Source organism: Epinephelus lanceolatus, chromosome 4 (assembly GCF_041903045.1).
Source record: "Epinephelus lanceolatus isolate andai-2023 chromosome 4, ASM4190304v1, whole genome shotgun sequence".
In the NCBI taxonomy this organism is placed as follows: Eukaryota; Metazoa; Chordata; class Actinopteri; order Perciformes; family Serranidae; genus Epinephelus; species Epinephelus lanceolatus.
The window spans coordinates 49,312,931-49,333,313 of NC_135737.1; the positions used below are offsets into that span (position 1 = coordinate 49,312,931).

General features: G+C 45.6%; 3 protein-coding genes across 4 annotated transcripts in view; 2 read left to right on the forward strand and 1 right to left on the reverse strand.

Moving 5' to 3' along the window:
- The window catches only part of serp1 (stress-associated endoplasmic reticulum protein 1), a 4,279-nt gene extending 2,224 nt beyond the window's left edge, over positions 1-2,055 (reverse strand). Inside the window, exons 1-2 of the mRNA XM_033630717.2 lie at positions 1,814-2,055; positions 1,141-1,213 (exon numbers count right to left, since the gene is read on the reverse strand). Coding sequence (XP_033486608.1) covers positions 1,141-1,213; positions 1,814-1,897 — 157 coding nt within the window. The 5' untranslated portion in view covers positions 1,898-2,055. The remainder of the gene's footprint in view (positions 1-1,140; positions 1,214-1,813) is intronic.
- An 866-nt stretch (positions 2,056-2,921) lies between these two features.
- On the forward strand, positions 2,922-13,352 carry eif2a (eukaryotic translation initiation factor 2A). Of its 2 annotated transcripts, none has more exons than XM_033631349.2 (16): positions 2,922-3,007; positions 4,110-4,179; positions 4,317-4,388; positions 4,584-4,702; positions 5,020-5,119; positions 5,207-5,289; positions 5,496-5,569; positions 5,651-5,795; positions 5,885-6,001; positions 6,123-6,279; positions 6,657-6,741; positions 10,368-10,700; positions 10,797-10,901; positions 10,984-11,097; positions 12,756-12,821; positions 12,938-13,352. In XM_033631349.2, exons 1-16 carry the CDS (start codon positions 2,980-2,982, stop codon positions 13,106-13,108), a joined length of 1,839 nt encoding a protein of 612 aa, XP_033487240.2. In that variant the 5' UTR covers positions 2,922-2,979; the 3' UTR covers positions 13,109-13,352. The 2 variants fall into 2 exon arrangements, with proteins under 2 accessions (XP_033487240.2, XP_033487241.2); XM_033631350.2 differs by having other exon boundaries at positions 12,957-13,352.
- Positions 13,353-14,443: 1,091 nt separating this feature from the next.
- tsen34 (TSEN34 tRNA splicing endonuclease subunit) lies at positions 14,444-17,487 on the forward strand. Its single transcript, XM_033631351.2, has 5 exons — positions 14,444-14,805; positions 15,071-15,365; positions 15,467-15,605; positions 15,682-15,960; positions 16,049-17,487. Exons 2-5 carry the CDS (start codon positions 15,078-15,080, stop codon positions 16,234-16,236), a joined length of 894 nt encoding a protein of 297 aa, XP_033487242.2. The 5' UTR covers positions 14,444-14,805; positions 15,071-15,077; the 3' UTR covers positions 16,237-17,487.
- The last annotated feature ends 2,896 nt before the right edge of the window (positions 17,488-20,383 follow it).

A 20,383-nucleotide genomic window follows, 5' to 3' on the forward strand; every position in this document is an offset into this window, starting at 1 on the left:
ATTTATCACTGTGTTTAGTGTTTTATATATTTCTATTTATATGTATTTATCACTGTGTTTAGTGTTTTATATATTTCTATTTATATGTATTTATCACTGTGTTTAGTGTTTTATATATTTATGTTTATTCATCACTGTGTTTAGTGTTTTATATATTTCTATTTATATGTATTTATCACTGTGTTTAGTGTTTTATATATTTCTATTTATATGTATTTATCACTGTGTTTAGTGTTTTATATATTTCTATTTATATGTATTTATCACTGTGTTTAGTGTTTTATATATTTCTATTTATATGTATTTATCACTGTGTTTAGTGTTTTATATATTTCTATTTATATGTATTTATCACTGTGTTTAGTGTTTTATATATTTCTATTTATATGTATTTATCACTGTGTTTAGTGTTTTATATATTTCTATTTATATGTATTTATCACTGTGTTTAGTGTTTTATATATTTCTATTTATATGTATTTATCACTGTGTTTAGTGTTTTATATATTTATGTTTATTCATAACTGCGTTCAGTGTTTTATATATTTATGTTTATTCATCACTGTGTTTAGTGTTTTATATATTTCTATTTATATGTATTTATCACTGTGTTTAGTGTTTTATATATTTATGTTTATATTTATTTATAACTGCGTTTAGTATTTTATATATTTTTATTTATTTATAACGGCGTTTAGTGTTTCATATATTTATGTTTATATTTATTTATCACTGCGTTTAGTGTTTTATATATTTATGTTTATATTTATTTATAACTGCGTTTAGTATTTTATATATTTATATTTATTTATAACTGCGTTTAGTGTTTTATATATTTATGTTTATATTTATTTATCACTGTGTTTAGTGTTTTATATATTTATGTTTATTTATCAGTGTTTATTGTTTTATATATTTATGTTTATATTTATTCATAACTGTGTTTATTGTTTTATATATTTAACAAATTAAAAAATCTTAATAAATTGACTAAATTAAAACCTTTATACAAATTATTTATATTAATTATAAGTAATGGTTGACAGATGATAAATTATCATATTTATAAAATTAAATCACTGATTGTTTCTTTATGAATTTATTTAACGCTGTGTGATGAAGAGGAGGAGGAAGACTCACCTGATCCACAGACGACAAAGATGAAGAGTGCGAGCAGCCAGGGACCCACACCTTTGTCCTCAGTGATGTTCCTCTGCGCGCGCGCACACACACACACACACACACACACAGTAATTATAATAACAATAATCAATCAGGAGTTCCTGTGATGTCATCACATTCTTCATCTCCACTCTGCGTCACAACAGTTGATTAACTGTTTGTTAATCTGATCCAATCAAACTGATTGATCTGTCTGATCAGAAGAGACAGTCATCAGTACAAAGTTTGATCACCATCATCATCATCATCATCATCATGACTCTGACTGAGGACTTCCTGTTGGACATCATGGACCCAGAGACACATTGATCAATAAAGAAATCAGTGATCGATCACTCTATTGATCAGCTTCCTGTCAAACGATGACATCATCAAATAGATTTAAATATAAACATTCAATCATGTAGTGAAGTGATGAAACAGGACTTCCTGTTGTCCCTGAAAACCGTCAACTGGGACCGGACTGGGTTCACACTGAGACAGGACCGTCCCCAGTCTGAACTGGTGTCCTAACACCAGGCTGGTCCCAGTCCACAGGCTGGTCTCCAGTCTGGTCCCAGTCCACAGTCTGGACCTGGTCTGACCTGGTCCTGGTCCACAGGCAGGACTGAGCAGCTGTTGTTAAACTCACCGTTGACTTGGCCACGTTTCCTCTCAGAGTGATGTTCTTGCTGTGTTTCTCGTTCGCCATGCGGATCCTCTGTTTGGCCACCATCTTGTCTTCTTCTTCTTGTATTGTAGTTTTGATTTTTAATTCAGTTGTAGTTTGTTTGTTTGTTTGTTTGTTCTCCTGCTGCTCGGTGTGTCGGTGCTGACGGACTGGGAGCTCCTCTCACTTGTCTACGTACTCAAAAAGACGAAGCCCCGCCCCCTCAGCCCGCCGCTTCCCCTTCAAAGTTACTGCGTGTCAAAATAAAACTTCCGGCATGAGCTTTCAAAATTAAATCTCCTCATGCCAAACGGTGGAAGAAGAACTCAGAAATATAAAATATACTTAAAACACAGTGTTTATTTAAAGTTCTGCTTCAGTAAAACTACAAAAGCGTTAGCGTTAAGATACATACAGAACATACCGTACTCATGAGCATCAACGGGTTCAGCGTCAGCTCTTCATTTGGGTTAATTCAAAATACTATTAAAGTAAAAGTATTGTCAGCAATATGTAACTTACTTAAAGTACCTGCAGAAAAAGTACTCAATGTGCAGAATAATCTAAATGATGTTATTGATGTATTAATGTGTTGATCAGCTCATTTTAATAACTTCATATCCTGCTGAGTAGTTTCATTTACATCATCAATACATCATCATTGATTACTGATTATATTTTGTATCAATAATCTGAATGTGTGAAGGAAGTAAAACTGTCAGAAAAATGCAGCGTAATAATGATGATAATAATGATAATAATAATACTTCAGTAAAGTACTTCACATTTTTACTAGAGTAACTGAGTAAATGTATTTTCATCACTGAATATTTGACACACTACATTCCACCGTGCTTTTACTTTGAAAAGGGAAGTCACGTCACTCCGCTCTGTGAGAGCTTGACGCAGCTGTTGAACTTTAAACGAAAATAAAATCAAACTTTTTCTTGTTTATTGAAAATATCGCGTGTTGTTCGCGATGAGACGTCACAGTCTGCGTCACAATAAAATAACAAAACCTTTTTAAAATGTTTTTCTGTGACGTGTTCGAGAAGAGAGCAGCCTGTATGCTGATGTGGCACTGAGAGTCCCGCCTACCTCGGACGCATTTCCGGGAAACGGCTTTTCTTCTTCCGGCACGCGTAAACATGGCGCCCATCATGCCGCTGCTAGCAGGTGGGCAATTTTATTTTTCTAAAACTCTGTTGTTGTGATTTTGAAATGTTTACCGACATATTACCGAACAATCGATTACCGACCGACGGTCAGAGGTCAGACAGTCGGCTGTCATTCGCTTCCGGTCTTTTAGATTAAAGAAATATGCCGCCAAACTCGGTGTAAAATCTGGCATGTTTTTGTTGATGTGTTTTAACAGAGTCGTGTACGTCCTAAAAGAAAAGTTGAGACTTATTTGAATCAACAGAGTCTTGTGAATAATTCGACACAAATAAAATCCACAAGTAACAAAGCAGCAAGATAATTCATCCTTATAGGCTGATGACAGTTCGCCTGTCTCAGGAGAGGAGAAAAAAGTGATGAGCTGATATAAACAGTGAAAAGCCGCTCGAGTTATGGCTGTTTGAAACATCATATTGACGCCGAATTAAAGAGTCGAATTGGTCGATACAGGAAATGTCTCCAGATTCATTTTATGTGACAGGCTGCTCAGTCTGTAAACATGGATACTACGAATTAGATCATTTCCTTATTGGGTTAGGCCGACCTGTTAGCAGCCAGTGACGGTGAGAGAATATATATGACACCAAACTCTAAACTGTTCTGGGTCTGTCTGGTCCTTTGGAATAAATGTTAAACCAAAGTCAGTGTGAAATCTGGTGTGTTTTAGTTGATCTGTTTGACATGAATCAGCAGAGCCGTCTGTTAGCTGCAGTGAGTCTCCGCCTGTCATTGTCAGTCTCTCACTGTAGCAGAAATAAAGTGTGTGTGTTTCATCTGAGCCGAATTAAACAGTGAAACACATGTGTTCAGAAGCCGCTCACCGCGTGACTGTACGTGGAAGAGTTATGGTTGTAAACACAAACAATTTAACATTCATGAGATTTCTTAATGAGGTTTGGCCTTCATTTTGTACATCAGAGACAGAAGCAGTGTCCTGACTGAGTGTAAAGTTCCTGCCTGGAATTGTTTCTGCCATATGACGTGCAGCTTCAGTCTGCGGCTGCGCTCTGTGTGTGTCACAGTTGATCCAGTCGATATCTGATAATCAGTATATTGATGATGAGACTTTGAGCTGATATAAACCTGACTCATGTTTTAGTGCGTGGATCTGATGGCACGTCTCTGCTCTGTGGTCCTCCATCATGTCAGCCGCACTCAGCCTTCACCAGGTAACCATAGCAACGCTCTGACACCTCCATGGAGTTATTGTATTGATTGATATATCTATTGGTATTGACCAGGTGTGTGCGTGTGTGTGTGTGTGTGTGTGTCTCTCTCTCTCTCTCTCTCTCTCTCTCTCTCTCAGGGACCCGCGGCCCAGCAGGTGTGTCACCTTCAGCAGAGACGGCACGCTGTTCGGATGGTGCAACGGACACAAGTAGGCCTAACTACACAACAATTAATTAACAATTAACTATTATGAATAACAACAACAACAACAACAAAAATGATAATAATAATAATAATTATGTCAGATGATAAACTTAAAGGATCAGTTCACCAGACATCAGAAGAGATCAGTCAGTTCTAATGTCTGTCTGTCTCTGTCTCTTTCTGTCTGTCTGTCTCTCAGTGTCTCTGTGGTCAAATCTTCAGATGGCTCCATCGTGTCGACCTTTGACCTCCCAAAGACATCTCTGCTGGACTTCTCCCCTCTCAACAATGTTCTGGTCACCTGGCAACCATACAGCAGTAAGACTCTAGAGGTCACGAGAGGACAGGAGAGAGTGAGATGACAGGAGACAGAGGACAAGAGACACTGAGAGCACATGAGAGGACAGAAGACAGTGAGCGGACAGGAGACAGTGAGAGGACATGAGAGGACAGGAGACAGACTCAGATTTATCTTTTATAGTGAAACTGAAGTTACAGTAACTTCCTGTTTACGTAGCTGACTGCTCCTGATTGGACGGTGCAACAGATGTGTCCTAGCAATAGACTGACACATCAGGGACATCCTTACTGAGAAGTGTGTGTGTGTGTGTGCGTGTGTGTGTGTGTGTGTGTAGAGGCTCAGGACAGCTCTCAGGGTGAAGCGAACCTCCAGCTGTGGGATGTTCAGAGCAGTCAGCTGATCAAAGCTCTGTATCAGAAGAAGGTGGAGTCATGGTGAGGAGACACACACACACACACACACACACACACACACATACACACACACCTCATACTGCAGCTCTGCACTCTGATTGGCTGCAGGTGTCCCAGCTGGTCGGACGACGAGAAGATCTCAGTGAGGAGCGTCAACAACGAGCTGCACTTCTATGAGAACAATGACTTCAGTAAGTAGACACAGCCCAGCCCTCTCCCAGGTCGTAGACAGAGGTCAGTTCTCTCCCAGGTAATAGACAGAGCCCAGCTCTCTCCCAGGGTTTAGACAGAGCCTTATTCTCTCCCAGGTCATAGACAGAGCCCAGCTCTCTTCCAGAGTTTAGATGGAGCCCAGGTCATAGACAGAGCCCAGGTGACACTGTGTCTCTGTCTTCAGGTATGATCTCTAACAAGCTGCACATGCAGAAGGTGTCGGACTTCGTGTTGTCACCTGGAGGTCAGCCCAGTAAGGTGAGGAGCCGCCGTCCTGCACCAGCACAGAGACACAGTTGTAGGTTCAGACCTGATCCTGGTCCTGTTTGTCCCCCGCAGGTCTCCGTCTACGTCCCAGGCAGTAAAGGAGCGCCCTCGTTTGTGCGTCTGTACCAGTACCCGGTGTTGGGAGGACCCACTGCCGCGCTCGCCAACAAGAGCTTCTTCAAGGCCGACAGAGTCAGCATGCAGTGGAACAAGAAAGGTAGGAGAGTCCTGGAGGTCCTGGAGGTCCTGGATTATGTTTAATGTCCTGTTTGTATGAATCTCATTAACGATGAGTCGTTCTCTCAGCCTCTGCAGTTCTGGTGACGGCGAGCACTGAGGTGGATAAAACCGGAGCGTCATATTACGGAGAGCAGACGCTTCATTACCTCGCCGTGAATGGAGAGACGGCTCTGGTCCAACTGCGTCAGTACTGTGATTACTCTCATCATATAGTACTCTGTATCCAGAGTACTCTCTGGGTACTCCGTGTAGTAACACTACTCCTGTGTATTTATGTATTTATAATCTGTCTGTGTGAACACAGCAAAGAATGGTCCGATCTACGATGTGGCATGGAGTCCAAACTCAACAGAGTTCTGCGTGGTGTACGGCTTCATGCCGGCCAAGGCCACCGTCTACAACCTCAAGTGTGACCCCGTGTTCGACTTTGGAACCGGACCACGAAACGCTGCCTACTACAGGTGAGAACACACCTGTCCTGTGCTCAGAGGAGACGTCGGAGCTGCATGTCTCCTGATGTCCACCAGAGGTCAGGACCAGGTTCTGGTTTTTGTTTGAGGTCTAAGAGTTGTTGAGGACGAACAGGGGGGCTGATACAATCTCTGAACCCATCAGCTATCATCTGACAACGATTTAGGTTGTTGTTAGCTTTGTTAGCCGGTCGTAGACCTCTTCATTAAACTCTGTCCCCTGATGGGACTGTACATTGAAGACAGCCTTGACCCGGACCTCGGACGAGTCGTGGTCAGACCGGTAGCTGATGTGTTTAGAGACAAGCTTTCACCTTCTTCATGATGAACCAGGTGGTTCCAGACACCTGACTATGTCCTGGTTTCAGTCCTCAAGGTCACATTCTGGTCCTGGCCGGCTTCGGGAACCTGCGGGGTCAGATGGAGGTCTGGGACGTGAAGAAGTACAAACAGGTGAAGAAGAACAGCAGCAACACAAACACGAACATCACCAGGAAGTGATGTTGAGTCATCTGAAAACAGAACATAGAACTCTGAGAGGCCCGGCAGTGGAGCCCTGTGGAACACCACACTCACCAACAGTTACTTTAACCATAGAACCACACAGGGCTCAGCGAGAGGTGCTGCTGAAACAAAACATTGTTCAGAGTTCCCGTTTCCTCCAGTTCAGCTCCTCAGAAATCTTCGACTGATGTTTGGTCACAGACGGTGTAACCTGCACATCAACAGGTACACTGAGTCAGCGATGTGTTCAGGTACACTGAGTCAGCGATGTGTTCAGGTACACTGAGTCAGCGATGTGTTCAGGTACACTGAGTCGGCTGTGATTGGTCAGAGTATCATGTGATTGGTCAGAGTGTGCTGTGATTGGTCAGAGTGTCGTGATTTGTCAGAGTGTACTGTGATTGGTCAGAGTGTGCTGTGATTGGTCAAAGTGTACTGTGATTGGTTAGAGTGTGCTGTGATTGGTCAGAGTGACTGTGATTGGTCAGAGTGTGCTGTGATTGGTCAGAGTGTCATGTGATTGGTCAGAGTATGCTGTGATTGGTCAGAGTGTCATGTGATTGGTCAGAGTGTGCTGTGATTGGTCAGAGTGTGCTGTGATTGGTCAGAGTGTCATGTGATTTGTCAGAGTGTCATGTGATTGGTCAGAGTGTGCTGTGATTGGTCAGAGTGTGATGTGATTGGTCAGAGTGTGCTGTGATTGGTCAGAGTGTGCTGTGATTGGTCAGAGTGTTCTGTGATTGGTCAGAGTGTCATGTGATTGGTCAGAGTGTGCTGTGATTGGTCAGAGTGTGCTGTGATTGGTCAGAGTGTTCTGTGATTGGTCAGAGTGTCATGTGATTGGTCAGAGTGTTCTGTGATTGGTCAGAGTGTCATGTGATTGGTCAGAGTGTGCTGTGATTGGTCAGAGTGTGCTGTGATTGGTCAGAGTATCATGTGATTGGTCAGAGTGTGCTGTGATTGGTCAGAGTGTTGTGATTTGTCAGAGTGTACTGTGATTGGTCAGAGTGTGCTGTGATTGGTCAAAGTGTACTGTGATTGGTTAGAGTGTGCTGTGATTGGTCAGAGTGTGCTGTGATTGGTCAGAGTGTGCTGTGATTGGTCAGAGTGTTCTGTGATTGGTCAGAGTGTCATGTGATTTGTCAGAGTGTGCTGTGATTGGTCAGAGTGACTGTGATTGGTCAGAGTGTGCTGTGATTGGTCAGAGTGTGCTGTGATTGGTCAGAGTGACTGTGATTGGTCAGAGTGTGCTGTGATTGGTCAGAGTGTGCTGTGATTGGTCAGAGTGACTGTGATTGGTCAGAGTGTGCTGTGATTGGTCAGAGTGACTGTGATTGGTCAGAGTGTGCTGTGATTGCTCAGAGTGACTGATTGGTCAGAGTGTGCTGTGATTGGTCAGAGTGTGCTGTGATTGGTCAGAGTGTACTGTGATTGGTCAGAGTGTACTGTGATTGGTCAGAGTGTGCTGTGATTGGTCAGAGTGTCATGTGATTGGTCAGAGTGACTGTGATTGGTCAGAGTGTGCTGTGATTGGTCAGAGTGTGCTGTGATTTGTCAGAGTGTCATGTGATTGGTCAAAGTGTACTGTGATTGGTCAGAGTGTTCTGTGATTGGTCAGAGTGTGCTGTGATTGGTCAAAGTGTACTGTGATTGGTCAAAGTGTACTGTGATTGGTCAGAGTGTCATGTGATTTGTCACAGTGTGCTGTGATTGGTCAGAGTGACTGTGATTGGTCAGAGTGTACTGTGATTGGTCAGAGTGTTCTGTGATTGGTCAGAGTGTTCTGTGATTGGTCAGAGTGTCATGTGATTGGTCAGAGTGTCATGTGATTTGTCAGAGTGTGCTGTGATTGGTCAGAGTGTGCTGTGATTGGTCAGAGTGACTGATTGGTCAGAGTGTGCTGTGATTGGTCAAAGTGTACTGTGATTGGTCAGAGTGTCATGTGATTTGTCACAGTGTGCTGTGATTGGTCAGAGTGTGCTGTGATTGGTCAGAGTGACTGTGATTGGTCAGAGTGTTCTGTGATTGGTCAGAGTGTGCTGTGATTGGTCAGAGTGTTCTGTGATTGGTCAGAGTGTCATGTGATTGGTCAGAGTATGCTGTGATTGGTCAGAGTGTCATGTGATTGGTCAGAGTATACTGTGATTGGTCAGAGTGTGCTGTGATTGGTCAGAGTGTGCTGTGATTGCTCAGAGTGTGCTGTGATTGGTCAGAGTGACTGTGATTGGTCAGAGTGTGCTGTGATTGGTCAGAGTGACTGTGATTGGTCAGAGTGTCATGTGATTGGTCAGAGTATGCTGTGATTGGTCAGAGTGTCATGTGATTGGTCAGAGTGTTCTGTGATTGGTCAGAGTATCATGTGATTGGTCAGAGTGTCATGTGATTGGTCAGAGTGTCATGTGATTGGTCAGAGTGTCATGTGATTGGTCAGAGTGTTCTGTGATTGGTCAGAGTGTCATGTGATTGGTCAGAGTGTCATGTGATTGGTCAGAGTGTACTGTGATTGGTCAGAGTGTACTGTGATTGGTCAGAGTGTCATGTGATTGGTCAGAGTATGCTGTGATTGGTCAGAGTGTCATGTGATTGGTCAGAGTGTTCTGTGATTGGTCAGAGTGTCATGTGATTGGTCAGAGTGTGGTCAGAGGCTCAGCGAGAGGTGCTGATTGGTCGGATCAAACGCTCTGCTGAGACACAAACAAAACATTGTTCAGAGTTCCCGTTTCCTCCAGTTCAGCTCCTCAGAAATCTTCGACTGATGTTTGGTCACAGACGGTGTAACTTGCACATCAACAGGTACACTGAGTCAGCGATGTGTTTGGGTACACTGAGTCAGCGATGTGTTCAGGTACACTGAGTCAGCGATGTGTTTGGGTACACTGAGTCAGCGATGTGTTCAGGTACACTGAGTCAGCGATGTGTTTGGGTACACTGAGTCAGCGATGTGTTCAGGTACACTGAGTCAGCGATGTGTTCAGGTACACTGAGTCAGCGATGTGTTCGGGTACACTGAGTCAGCGATGTGTTCAGGTACACTGAGTCAGCGATGTGTTCAGGTACACTGAGTCAGCGATGTGTTCGGGTACACTGAGTCAGCGATGTGTTCAGGTACACTGAGTCAGCGATGTGTTCAGGTACACTGAGTCAGCGATGTGTTCGGGTACACTGAGTCAGCGATGTGTTCGGCTACACTCGAGTCAGCGATGTGTTCAGGTACACTGAGTCAGCAATGTGTTCAGGTACACTGAGTCAGCGATGTGTTCAGGTACACTGAGTCAGCAATGTGTTCAGGTACACTGAGTCAGCTATGTGTTCGGCTACACTCGAGTCAGCGATGTGTTCGGGTACACTGAGTCAGCGATGTGTTCAGGTACACTGAGTCAGCGATGTGTTTGGGTGCAGATCTCCTGGTTTCAATACTGCCTCCGTGCTCCTCAGTCTCTCTTGTCTCTGTCCTCTTCAGTCTCCGTCCTCTTCTGTCTCCTCTGTCTCCGTCCTCCTTAGTCTCTCCCGTCTCTGTCCTCCTCGGTCTCTCTTGTCTCCGTCCTCTTCAGTCTCTCCTGTCTCCGTCCACCCAGGTGTCCAAACCTCAGGCGCCAGACGCCACACATTTCTCCTGGTGTCCTGATGGTGAACACGTTGTCACGGCGACGTGTTCTCCGCGGCTGCGGGTCAGTAACGGTTACAAGATCTGGCACTACACCGGCTCTGTGCTACACAAGTGGGACGTGGCCGCTGGTACGGAGCTGTGGGAGGTCCGCTGGCAGGCGTTCCCTGAGGGCAGCTTCCCAGAGCGCGCCATCAAATACCAGGCAGCACCCAGCGAGCTGGGGACCACACAGGCCCCGCCCACACAGGCATACCGCCCACCTGCACTGAGACACCTGCCGGCCACGCCCAGCGCCAAACTGGTGAGGAAACAGGTTTATACAGTCCGTCAGAGTCAGGATGATAAGGATAATGATGGTGGTGATGATGATGGTGATGATGTCACCCTGTGATGTCAGCACGAGGAGGAGCCTCCTCAGAACCAGCGCCCAGCAGAGAAGAGTCTGTCTAAATCAGCTCTGAAGAACCAGAAGAAACGAGAAGCCAAGAAAGCCGCCAAACAGGTGACCTGCTGTTGGCCAATCACACGCCTCCACAGTCACAGTCACATGATGATCAGTAATGATGTTGATTATAACTCTGCAGGAGGCCAAGGCTGAACCTGAACCTCCATCTGACCCAGCCCCTGTCAGCAACAGCCAATCAGAGCTGGGCAGCGGCGACCCGGAGACTGATAAGAAGATCAAGAACTTAAAGAAGGTGAGTCGGCTGTGATTGGTCAGAGTATTATGTGATTGGTCAGAGTGTGCTGTGATTGGTCAGAGTATTATGTGATTGGTCAGAGTGTGCTGTGATTGGTCAAAGTGTACTGTGATTGGTCAGAGTGCTCTGTGATTGGTCAGAGTGACTGTGATTGGTCAGAGTGTGCTGTGATTGGTCACAGTGTGCTGTGATTGGTCAGAGTGACTGTGATTGGTCAGAGTGCTCTGTGATTGGTCAGAGTGACTGTGATTGGTCAGAGTGTGCTGTGATTGGTCACAGTGTGCTGTAATTGGTCAGAGTGTGCTGTGATTGGTCAGAGTGACTGTGATTGGTCAGAGTGACTGTGATTGGTCACAGTGTGCTGTGATTGGTCAGAGTGACTGTGATTGGTCAGAGTGTCATGTGATTTGTCACAGTGTGCTGTGATTGGTCAGAGTGTGCTGTGATTGGTCAGAGTGACTGTGATTGGTCAGAGTGTGCTGTGATTGGTCAGAGTGTACTGTGATTGGTCAGAGTGTTCTGTGATTGGTCAGAGTGTGCTGTGATTGGTCAGAGTGTCATGTGATTTGTCAGAGTGTACTGTGATTGGTCAGAGTGTTCTGTGATTGGTCAGAGTGTGCTGTGATTGGTCAGAGTGTGCTGTGATTGCTCAGAGCGTTCTGTGATTGGTCAGAGTGTCCTGTGATTGGTCAGAGTGTGCTGTGATTGGTCAGAGTGTCCTGTGATTGGTCAGATTGTGCTGTGATTTGTCAGAGTGTCATGTGATTTGTCAGAGTGTGCTGTGATTGGTCAGAGTGTGCTGTGATTGGTCAGAGTGACTGTGATTGGTCAGAGTGTGCTGTGATTGGTCAGAGTGTGCTGTGATTGGTCAGAGTGACTGTGATTGGTCAGAGTGTGCTGTGATTGGTCAGAGTGTCCTGTGATTGGTCAGAGTGTGCTGTGATTGGTCAGAGTGACTGTGATTGGTCAGAGTGTTCTGTGATTGGTCAGAGTGTCCTGTGATTGGTCAGAGTGTGCTGTGATTGGTCAGAGTGTGCTGTGATTGGTCAGAGTGACTGTGATTGGTCAGAGTGTGCTGTGATTGGTCAGAGTGACTGTGATTGGTCAGAGTGTTCTGTGATTGGTCAGAGTGTGCTGTGATTGGTCAGAGTGTCATGTGATTTGTCAGAGTGTCCTGTGATTGGTCAGAGTGTCCTGTGATTGGTCAGAGTGTCATGTGATTTGTCAGAGTGTTCTGTGATTTGTCAGAGTGTCATGTGATTGGTCAGAGTGTGCTGTGATTGGTCAGAGTGTGCTGTGATTGGTCAGAGTGACTGTGATTGGTCAGAGTGTGCTGTGATTGGTCAGAGTGTCCTGTGATTGGTCAGAGTGTGCTGTGATTGGTCAGAGTGTGCTGTGATTGGTCAGAGTGTCCTGTGATTGGTCAGAGTGTTCTGTGATTTGTCAGAGTGTCATGTGATTGGTCAGAGTGTGCTGTGATTGGTCAGAGTGTGCTGTGATTGGTCAGAGTGACTGTGATTGGTCAGAGTGTACTGTGATTGGTCAGAGTGTACTGTGATTGGTCAGAGTGTGCTGTGATTGGTCAGAGTGACTGTGATTGGTCAGAGTGTGCTGTGATTGGTCAGAGTGTGCTGTGATGCGTTTATGTTTTTCAGAAACTGAAGGCGATCGAGGAGCTGAAGGATCAGCAGGCGTCTGGAAAAGTTCTGCAGAAGAACCAGGTGATGTCATAAATTATTGATCAGTGATCAGTGACAGGTGCTGATCAGGTTTGTGTGTGTGTGTGTGTGTGTGTGTTTGTGTGTTTTTATGTGACACAGTTTTGTGTGTGACACAGGTGTCTTTGTTTTGTTCAGCTGGAGAAGGTGCAGAAGGAGGAGCAGCTGCTGAAGGAGCTGCAGGAGTTGCAGATCGGACAGTAGGCGGTGCCGGAGGAGCTACAGGCCACGACCCCACACTCCACCACACATGCACACACATGGGCTTGGTCAGGGGGTGGGGCTTGTAGTGAGGAGGTGTGATTGACATGATGACTGACACCTCCACATGTTGTGATCTGATTGGTTCAGGTTCTGTTGAAAGCATTTACTCATTGGTGTGTGTGTGTGTGTGTGTGTGTGTGTGTGTGTGTGTGTGTGTGTGTGTGTGTGAGAGAGAAGTCCTGTTGCTATGCAACATGTGTACAGATGTTGAAGCCTCTGACAGTGTTCTTTCAGAATAAAAGCCTCAGCTGTGACACTTCCTGGATCAAACTGTGTGTCGGCTCTTCTTCTCATGAGATGTTCAGGGACCTCAGGAACTCAGCTGTCTGTGAACAATAACACAGCTCATGTAGAAACACCTTAAGATAAAGATGATCATTATACAACTAAATGTTTACTTAATGTGTTAACACTGTCGTCATGGTAACAGTCCTAAACTGGAGTTTACTCTGAGGTCCACTGACTGGATTCATGTGGAGCTTCAAAACACATCTGAGGCCTTTAAGGTTTCCCACTTTCTTAATCAATTATCTGTAGAGTCAGTTAATAAGATAAGATATACTTTATTGATTCCCCAGACGGGAAATTCAAATGTCACAGCAGCACAAGACAAAAATAAAAGACATTAAATAGAATAAAGACAGAAGAGAAATATAAAATCACATTTCTATCAGATGAATAAAGTGACAGGAGGCAGATTGTGTCATGTTGACCAGATGCAAATTAAGTCCATTCCTAGCTGAATGTATCTTAAGCCAAAGTGCTGTTGTCCAGTCTGATGGCGGTGGGCACAAAGGAGTGTCTGAATCGTTCAGTCATGCTCCTGGGTGGGACGAGCTGTGGCTGAAGGAGCTGCCCATCAGACACAGCTCATCGTGCAGAGAAGAGAAGGATTGTCTAGATTTTGTCCTTCACCCTCCTCTCAGCTGCTGTCTCCAGACTGTCCAGGACCAGTATTATCATAATTATTATTAATAATAATACATGGGATTTATGTCACATGTTTCAGGATAAAGAAAAGCAGAAACATTGACAGGTAAAATGGTAAAATGGTCTTTTATTATTGTAAATGTAAATTTTAAAATGTAAAGAAAACCAGCAGATTTATTCATAATAAAACAACCAGTGATGATGTGAATAAAGTTAAAATATTCATTTAATTATTTTTCAATATTTGTGAATTAATGTAATTTATTTTGTCCTTATTGTAAGTGTGAATTTAAAAAAAAATCCTCCGGATACAAAGCGGAAGCAGTTTCCGGTCTCTCGTTGGTCCATCCCGCTGCCAATCAACCTTATCTGCGCTCCTATTGGTCAGTTCTGCCACACGTGGTTTCCACCGTGTGTGCTCGTTCATGTATCTCTGCTGGTTAAAGTGAGCGGGGCGCGTGCCTGTGTTGTGTTGGTGTGAACAGACGGAGCGAAGGGTTCGTTTGTTTCTCTGAACTCTGACTGATCGGCTTCACATCGATTATCGATCAGTGGTTATTAGTTTGTTTGTTTGTTTGTTGTAGTTTAAACCCTTAATGTAAAAACTACAAACACAGTGATGACGGTGACGTAGAGCAGCGTGTGAGAGGAGCAGGAAACACGTGCGCTCCCAGCAGCAGAGCCGACAGGTCACAGCGAATACTAACGGTTACTGGTGATACTGGTTTAAGTGACGGGGTCATGAACTGGTGTCTCAGACAGACGGTGTGAGCTGAAGACGCGTCACGGACAGGTAACCACCTACGTCTCTCACACACACACACACACACACACACACACACCTGCAGCCTGTTCAATCAGTCACGTGTCCTGATCGGTTCCTCCTTCCGGACTGATCAATGAATTGATTATTGATCGCTCCTCCACAGACACCTGCTGGTATTGATCCCAGACATTAGATCAGTTGGTCCTGTATTGATCTGATTATTGGTTCGTCCTGATCAGCATCTGATCATCTTTATAAAGTCGTATTGATCGTGTGTGTTCGTCCTCCCCAGACAGCTGATGGATGAGTCTCCCAGCAGACAGGAGGACGAGGACTTGTCTCCGTCCTCGCCTCACGCAGTGGCGATTACTCAGTGTGACTCTGCCCCCCTTCTTTGGAGGGTGGAGGACCTGCGGTCGGTGAGGTCTCAGGGCCTGGTGGGGGCGCTGCTGGGTTCGCTGCCCCGGACGCCCCGACAGAACACTCGACTGGGCCGACCGCTGCTGCTGCTGCCAGAGGAGGAGAGACTGCTGAGGGAACGCCGCACCACAGCCGCCGCCGCCGCTGCTCCGCCTGCTGCTGACCAGGTCAGAGTAACCACTGATAACCAGATTAACCCCTACCTTACCTGTAGGGGCTGTAATTGGCTGCATCTGGACCACAGGTGATATTGATTTGTTTTTGACAGTATGGAGGAGGGGCGAAGCTCCGTCTGCAGGTGCAGCAGCACCAGGAGGAGCAGGAGAAGAGTTACCAGGAGCAGAGCATCCTCGCTCTGGAGGACAGGAAGTCAGCACTGCTCCGAGCCATGACCTCATCACACACAGGTGAGAATGACTCACCTGGGCGTCGTCTCTGTGTCTCTGCCGTCCGATCTAACAGTCCTCGTTCTGGTCCTCTCAGAGTCTGGATCTGCAGACAAGGCCCTGCGGGGCCGCCTGGAGGGCCTGCACCGCAGCTTCACCTTCCCTCGCTCAGCGATGGCGGTCCAGCTGAGCACAGCGAGGGCGGGGCTTTCTTACTGCCCCGAGGCCCGTGCCTTCCTGCAGGCTGATGGGCCAATCAGAGGACAGGACGAGTCATGCTGCAGTGCCAGGTACCAGGTGTTTAAAGACCTGAGGGGGCGGGGCTTCTACCTGACCTCAGCGGGGAAGTTTGGAGGAGACTTCCTGGTGTACCCAGGTCAGTGTGGAGCATGAGCATGTGATCATTGAACAGAATCATGTGATGTTACTTTCTGTTCATCACTTGTCTCTCTGGTCTTCTTCAGGTGATCCTCTTCGTTTCCACGCTCACTTCATCGCTGTCTGTCTGTCCCTGGATGAGTGCCTCTGTCTGCTGGATGTCCTTGCTGTGACTCGTCTGGGGTCCAACGTGAAGAAGACTGTCCTGCTCTGCTCTCCGGGGCCGGACGGACGAGTCCTGTACACCTCGTTGCAGTGGAGCGGGATGGTTTAGATCTGTGGTTCTCAATGTCAGCCTTGTATACATACATACATACATACACCAATCAGCCAAAAAATTTGAACCACTGGTGGCTGAAGTGAGTCGCATTGATCATATTGTTACAGTGCAATGTTCTCTTGGGGAACTTTTGGTCCAGAAATTCATGAGGACGCCACTTGATGCGCTAGACCCACCTGAACACCGCTGCAGATCGAGTATCGCTCCTCACAGCAACAGTACTCCCTGATGCCAGTGGCCCCCCAGCAGGACAATGCACCATGCTACACTGCAGAAACTGCTCAGGAATGGTCTGAGGAACATGTCAGAAAGCTAAAGGCATCAACCTGGCCTCCCAGTACCCCAGGTTGAAATCTGATTGAGCATCCATGGGACGTGCCGGTACTTGAGAGGTACCCCCAATCCATGATGGGGCCTCCCTGGATTGGACTTGTCTCTGACATGTCAAAACATGGACACAGGACCTCTGGAAGGTGTCCTGTGGTGTCTGGAACCGGGTGGTTACTTAGCCCACAGCAGTGTTTGGTGGGGTGGAGGGCATCAAGTAGCATCCACATGAATTCCATGACCCAAGATTTCCCAACAGAACATTGCACTGTAACAAGATGATCAATGTTATTCACTTCACCCACCAGTGGTTTTAATGTTTGTAATGTTCATTCACTGTGCTAAATAAGAAAAGTCATGTTGTCAGGTTCAGATGACGTACCAATACTATTGTGTGTCCCTGGTCTCAGACCCTCCTTTGATAAGATTTGGTCTCAGAGACCTCTGACTCAAAAGGTATTTGTTGTTTGATCAGAACTCTACAGCTGAGGAGATCACCCTGGAACTACCTCAAGGACTCCTGAGGGTCCCCGGGCCCCTGCTTGAGAACCCCTGATTCAGATAACAGATCAGTACTGTGGCCTAAGACCTGATCAGGAAGCTGAACCTGAACCTTAGTCCAGTTCAGACCAAAGATTCATGACGAGATGAAACTGTTTTAGAATGTTACAGAGAAAAGTGTCAGCGGTGTGAACTGGACTCAGATTGGTCTGATGATGTCACCTGATTCTCAGCTGGTCAAACCATCGGCGGCTGGTTCAGGAACAGATGGGGGGACATTTGGTCAGATACTGAACTGGTGGGTGAGTCGTCCATGTTTTTACAGACGTGGGTGGAAACTGTAACTCGACTGATTCATAGAGACAAAAACCATGATGTGATGATTCTAGTTTACAGAAGAAAGTTAAAATTATAAAACTGGTGTCAGTTGTTTTTGTGATTGATTAATAAACTGGTCTGATGTCAGTCTGTCAGTCTGATGTCAGTCTGATGTCAGTCTGTCAGTCTGATGTCAGTCTGTTGTCAGTCTGATGTCAGTCTGTCAGTCTGATGTCAGTCTGATGTCAGTCTGTCAGTCTGATGTCAGTCTTGTCAGTCTGATGTCAGTCTGTCACTCTGATGTCAGTCTGATGTTAGTCTGTTGTCAGTCTGATGTCAGTCTGTTGTCAATCTGATGTCAGTCTGTCAGTCTGATGTCAGTCTGTCAGTCTGATATCAGTCTGTTGTCAGTCTGATGTCAGTCTGTCAGTCTGATGTCAGTCTGTCAGTCTGATATCAGTCTGTTGTCAGTCTGATGTCAGTCTGTCAGTCTGATGTCAGTCTGATGTCAGTCTGTTGTCACTCTGATGTCAGTCTGATGTCAGTTTGTCAGTCTGATGTTAGTCTGTTGTCAGTTTGTCAGTCTGATGTTAGTCTGTTGTCAGTCTGTTGTCACTCTGATGTCAGTCTGATGTCAGTCTGTCAGTCTGATGTTAGTCTGTTGTCAGTCTGATGTCAGTCTGTCAGTCTGATGTCAGTCTGTCAGTCTGCTGTCAGTCTGTTGTCAGTCTGATGTCAGTCTGTCAGTCTGTTGTCATTCTGTCAGTCTGCTGTCAGTCTGTTGTCAGTCTGTTGTCATTCTGTCAGTCTGCTGTCAGTCTTTTGTCAGTCTGATGTCAGTCTGTCAGTCTGATGTCAGTCTGTCAGTCTGATGTCAGTCTGTCAGTCTGATGTCAGTCTGTTGTCAGTCTGATGTCATTCTGTCAGTCTGCTGTCAGTCTGTTGTCAGTCTGATGTCAGTCTGATGTCAGTCTGATGTCAGTCTGTCAGTCTGATGTCAGTCTGATGTCGTTCTGTCAGTCTGATGTCAGTCTGTCAGTCTGATGTCATTCTGTCAGTCTGATGTCAGTCTGATGTCATTCTGTCAGTCTGCTGTCAGTCTGTTGTCAGTCTGATGTCAGTCTGTCAGTCTGCTGTCAGTCTGTCATTCTGTCAGTCTGTTGTCAGTCTGATGTCATTCTGTCAGTCTGATGTCATTCTGTCAGTCTGATGCCAGTCTGTCAGTCTGATGTCATTCTGTCAGTCTGATGTCAGTCTGTCAGTCTGATGTCAGCCTGTCAGTCTGATGTCAGTCTGATGTCATTCTGTCAGTCTGTTGTCAGTCTGATGTCAGTCTGTCAGTCTGATGTCAGTCTGATGTCAGTCTGTCAGTCTGATGTCAGTCTGTCAGTCTGATGTCAGTCTGTTGTCAGTCTGATGTCATTCTGTCAGTCTGCTGTCAGTCTGTTGTCAGTCTGATGTCAGTCTGATGTCAGTCTGTCAGTCTGATGTCGTTCTGTCAGTCTGATGTCAGTCTGCTGTCAGTCTGCTGTCAGTCTGTTGTCAGTCTGATGTCAGTCTGATGTCAGTCTGTCAGTCTGATGTCAGTCTGATGTTGTTCTGTCAGTCTGATGTCAGTCTGTCAGTCTGCTGTCAGTCTGTCATTCTGTCAGTCTGATGTCAGTCTGATGTCATTCTGTCAGTCTGATGCCAGTCTGTCAGTCTGATGTCATTCTGTCAGTCTGATGTCAGTCTGTCAGTCTGATGTCAGTCTGTCAGTCTGCTGTCAGTCTGATGTCACTCTGATGTCAGCCTGTCAGTCTGATGTCATTCTGTCAGTCTGTTGTCAGTCTGATGTCAGTCTATCAGTCTAATGTCAGTCTGATGTCATTCTGTCAGTCTGTTGTCAGTCTGATGTCAGTCTGCTGTCAGTCTGATGTCACTCTGATGTCAGCCTGTCAGTCTGATGTCAGCCTGTCAGTCTGCTGTCAGTCTGATGTCAGCCTGTCAGTCTGCTGTCAGTCTGATGTCACTCTGATGTCAGCCTGTCAGTCTGATGTCAGTCTGTCAGTCTGCTGTCAGTCTGATGTCACTCTGATGTCAGCCTGTCAGTCTGATGTCACTCTGATGTCATTCTGTCAGTCTGATGTCAGTCTATCAGTCTAATGTCAGTCTGATGTCATTCTGTCAGTCTGTTGTCAGTCTGATGTCAGTCTGCTGTCAGTCTGATGTCACTCTGATGTCAGCCTGTCAGTCTGATGTCAGCCTGTCAGTCTGATGTCAGTCTGATGTCATTCTGTCAGTCTGCTGTCAGTCTGCTGTCAGTCTATCAGTCTAATGTCAGTCTAATGTCAGTCTGATGTCATTCTGTCAGTCTGATGTCAGTCTGTCAGTCTGTCAGTCTAATGTCAGTCTGCTGTCAGTCTGATGTCACTCTGATGTCAGCCTGTCAGTCTGATGTCAGCCTGTCAGTCTGATGTCAGCCTGTCAGTCTGATGTCAGTCTGATGTCATTCTGTTAGTCTGCTGTCAGTCTGATGTCAGTCTATCAGTCTAATGTCAGTCTGATGTCAGTCTGATGTCATTCTGTCAGTCTGATGTCAGTCTGTCAGTCTGATATCTGTCTGATGTCATTCTGTCAGTCTGATATCGGTCTGATGTCATTCTGATATTGGTCTGATGTCATTCTGTCAGTCTGCTGTCAGTCTGATAGTCTGATGTCAGTCTGTCAATCTGATGTCAGTCTGTCAGTGATGTCATTCTGTCAGTCTGATATCGGTCTGCTGTCAGTCTGATATTGGTCTGATGTCATTCTGTCAGTCTCATGTCAGTCTCATGTCAGTCTGATGTCAGTCTGTCAGTCTGATGTCATTCTGTCAGTCTGATGTCAGTCTGATAGTCTGATGTCAGTCTGTCAATCTGATGTCAGTCTGTCAGTCTGATGTCAGCCTGTCAGTCTGATGTCATTCTGTCAGTCTGCTGTCAGTCTGATGTCAGTCTATCAGTCTAATGTCAGT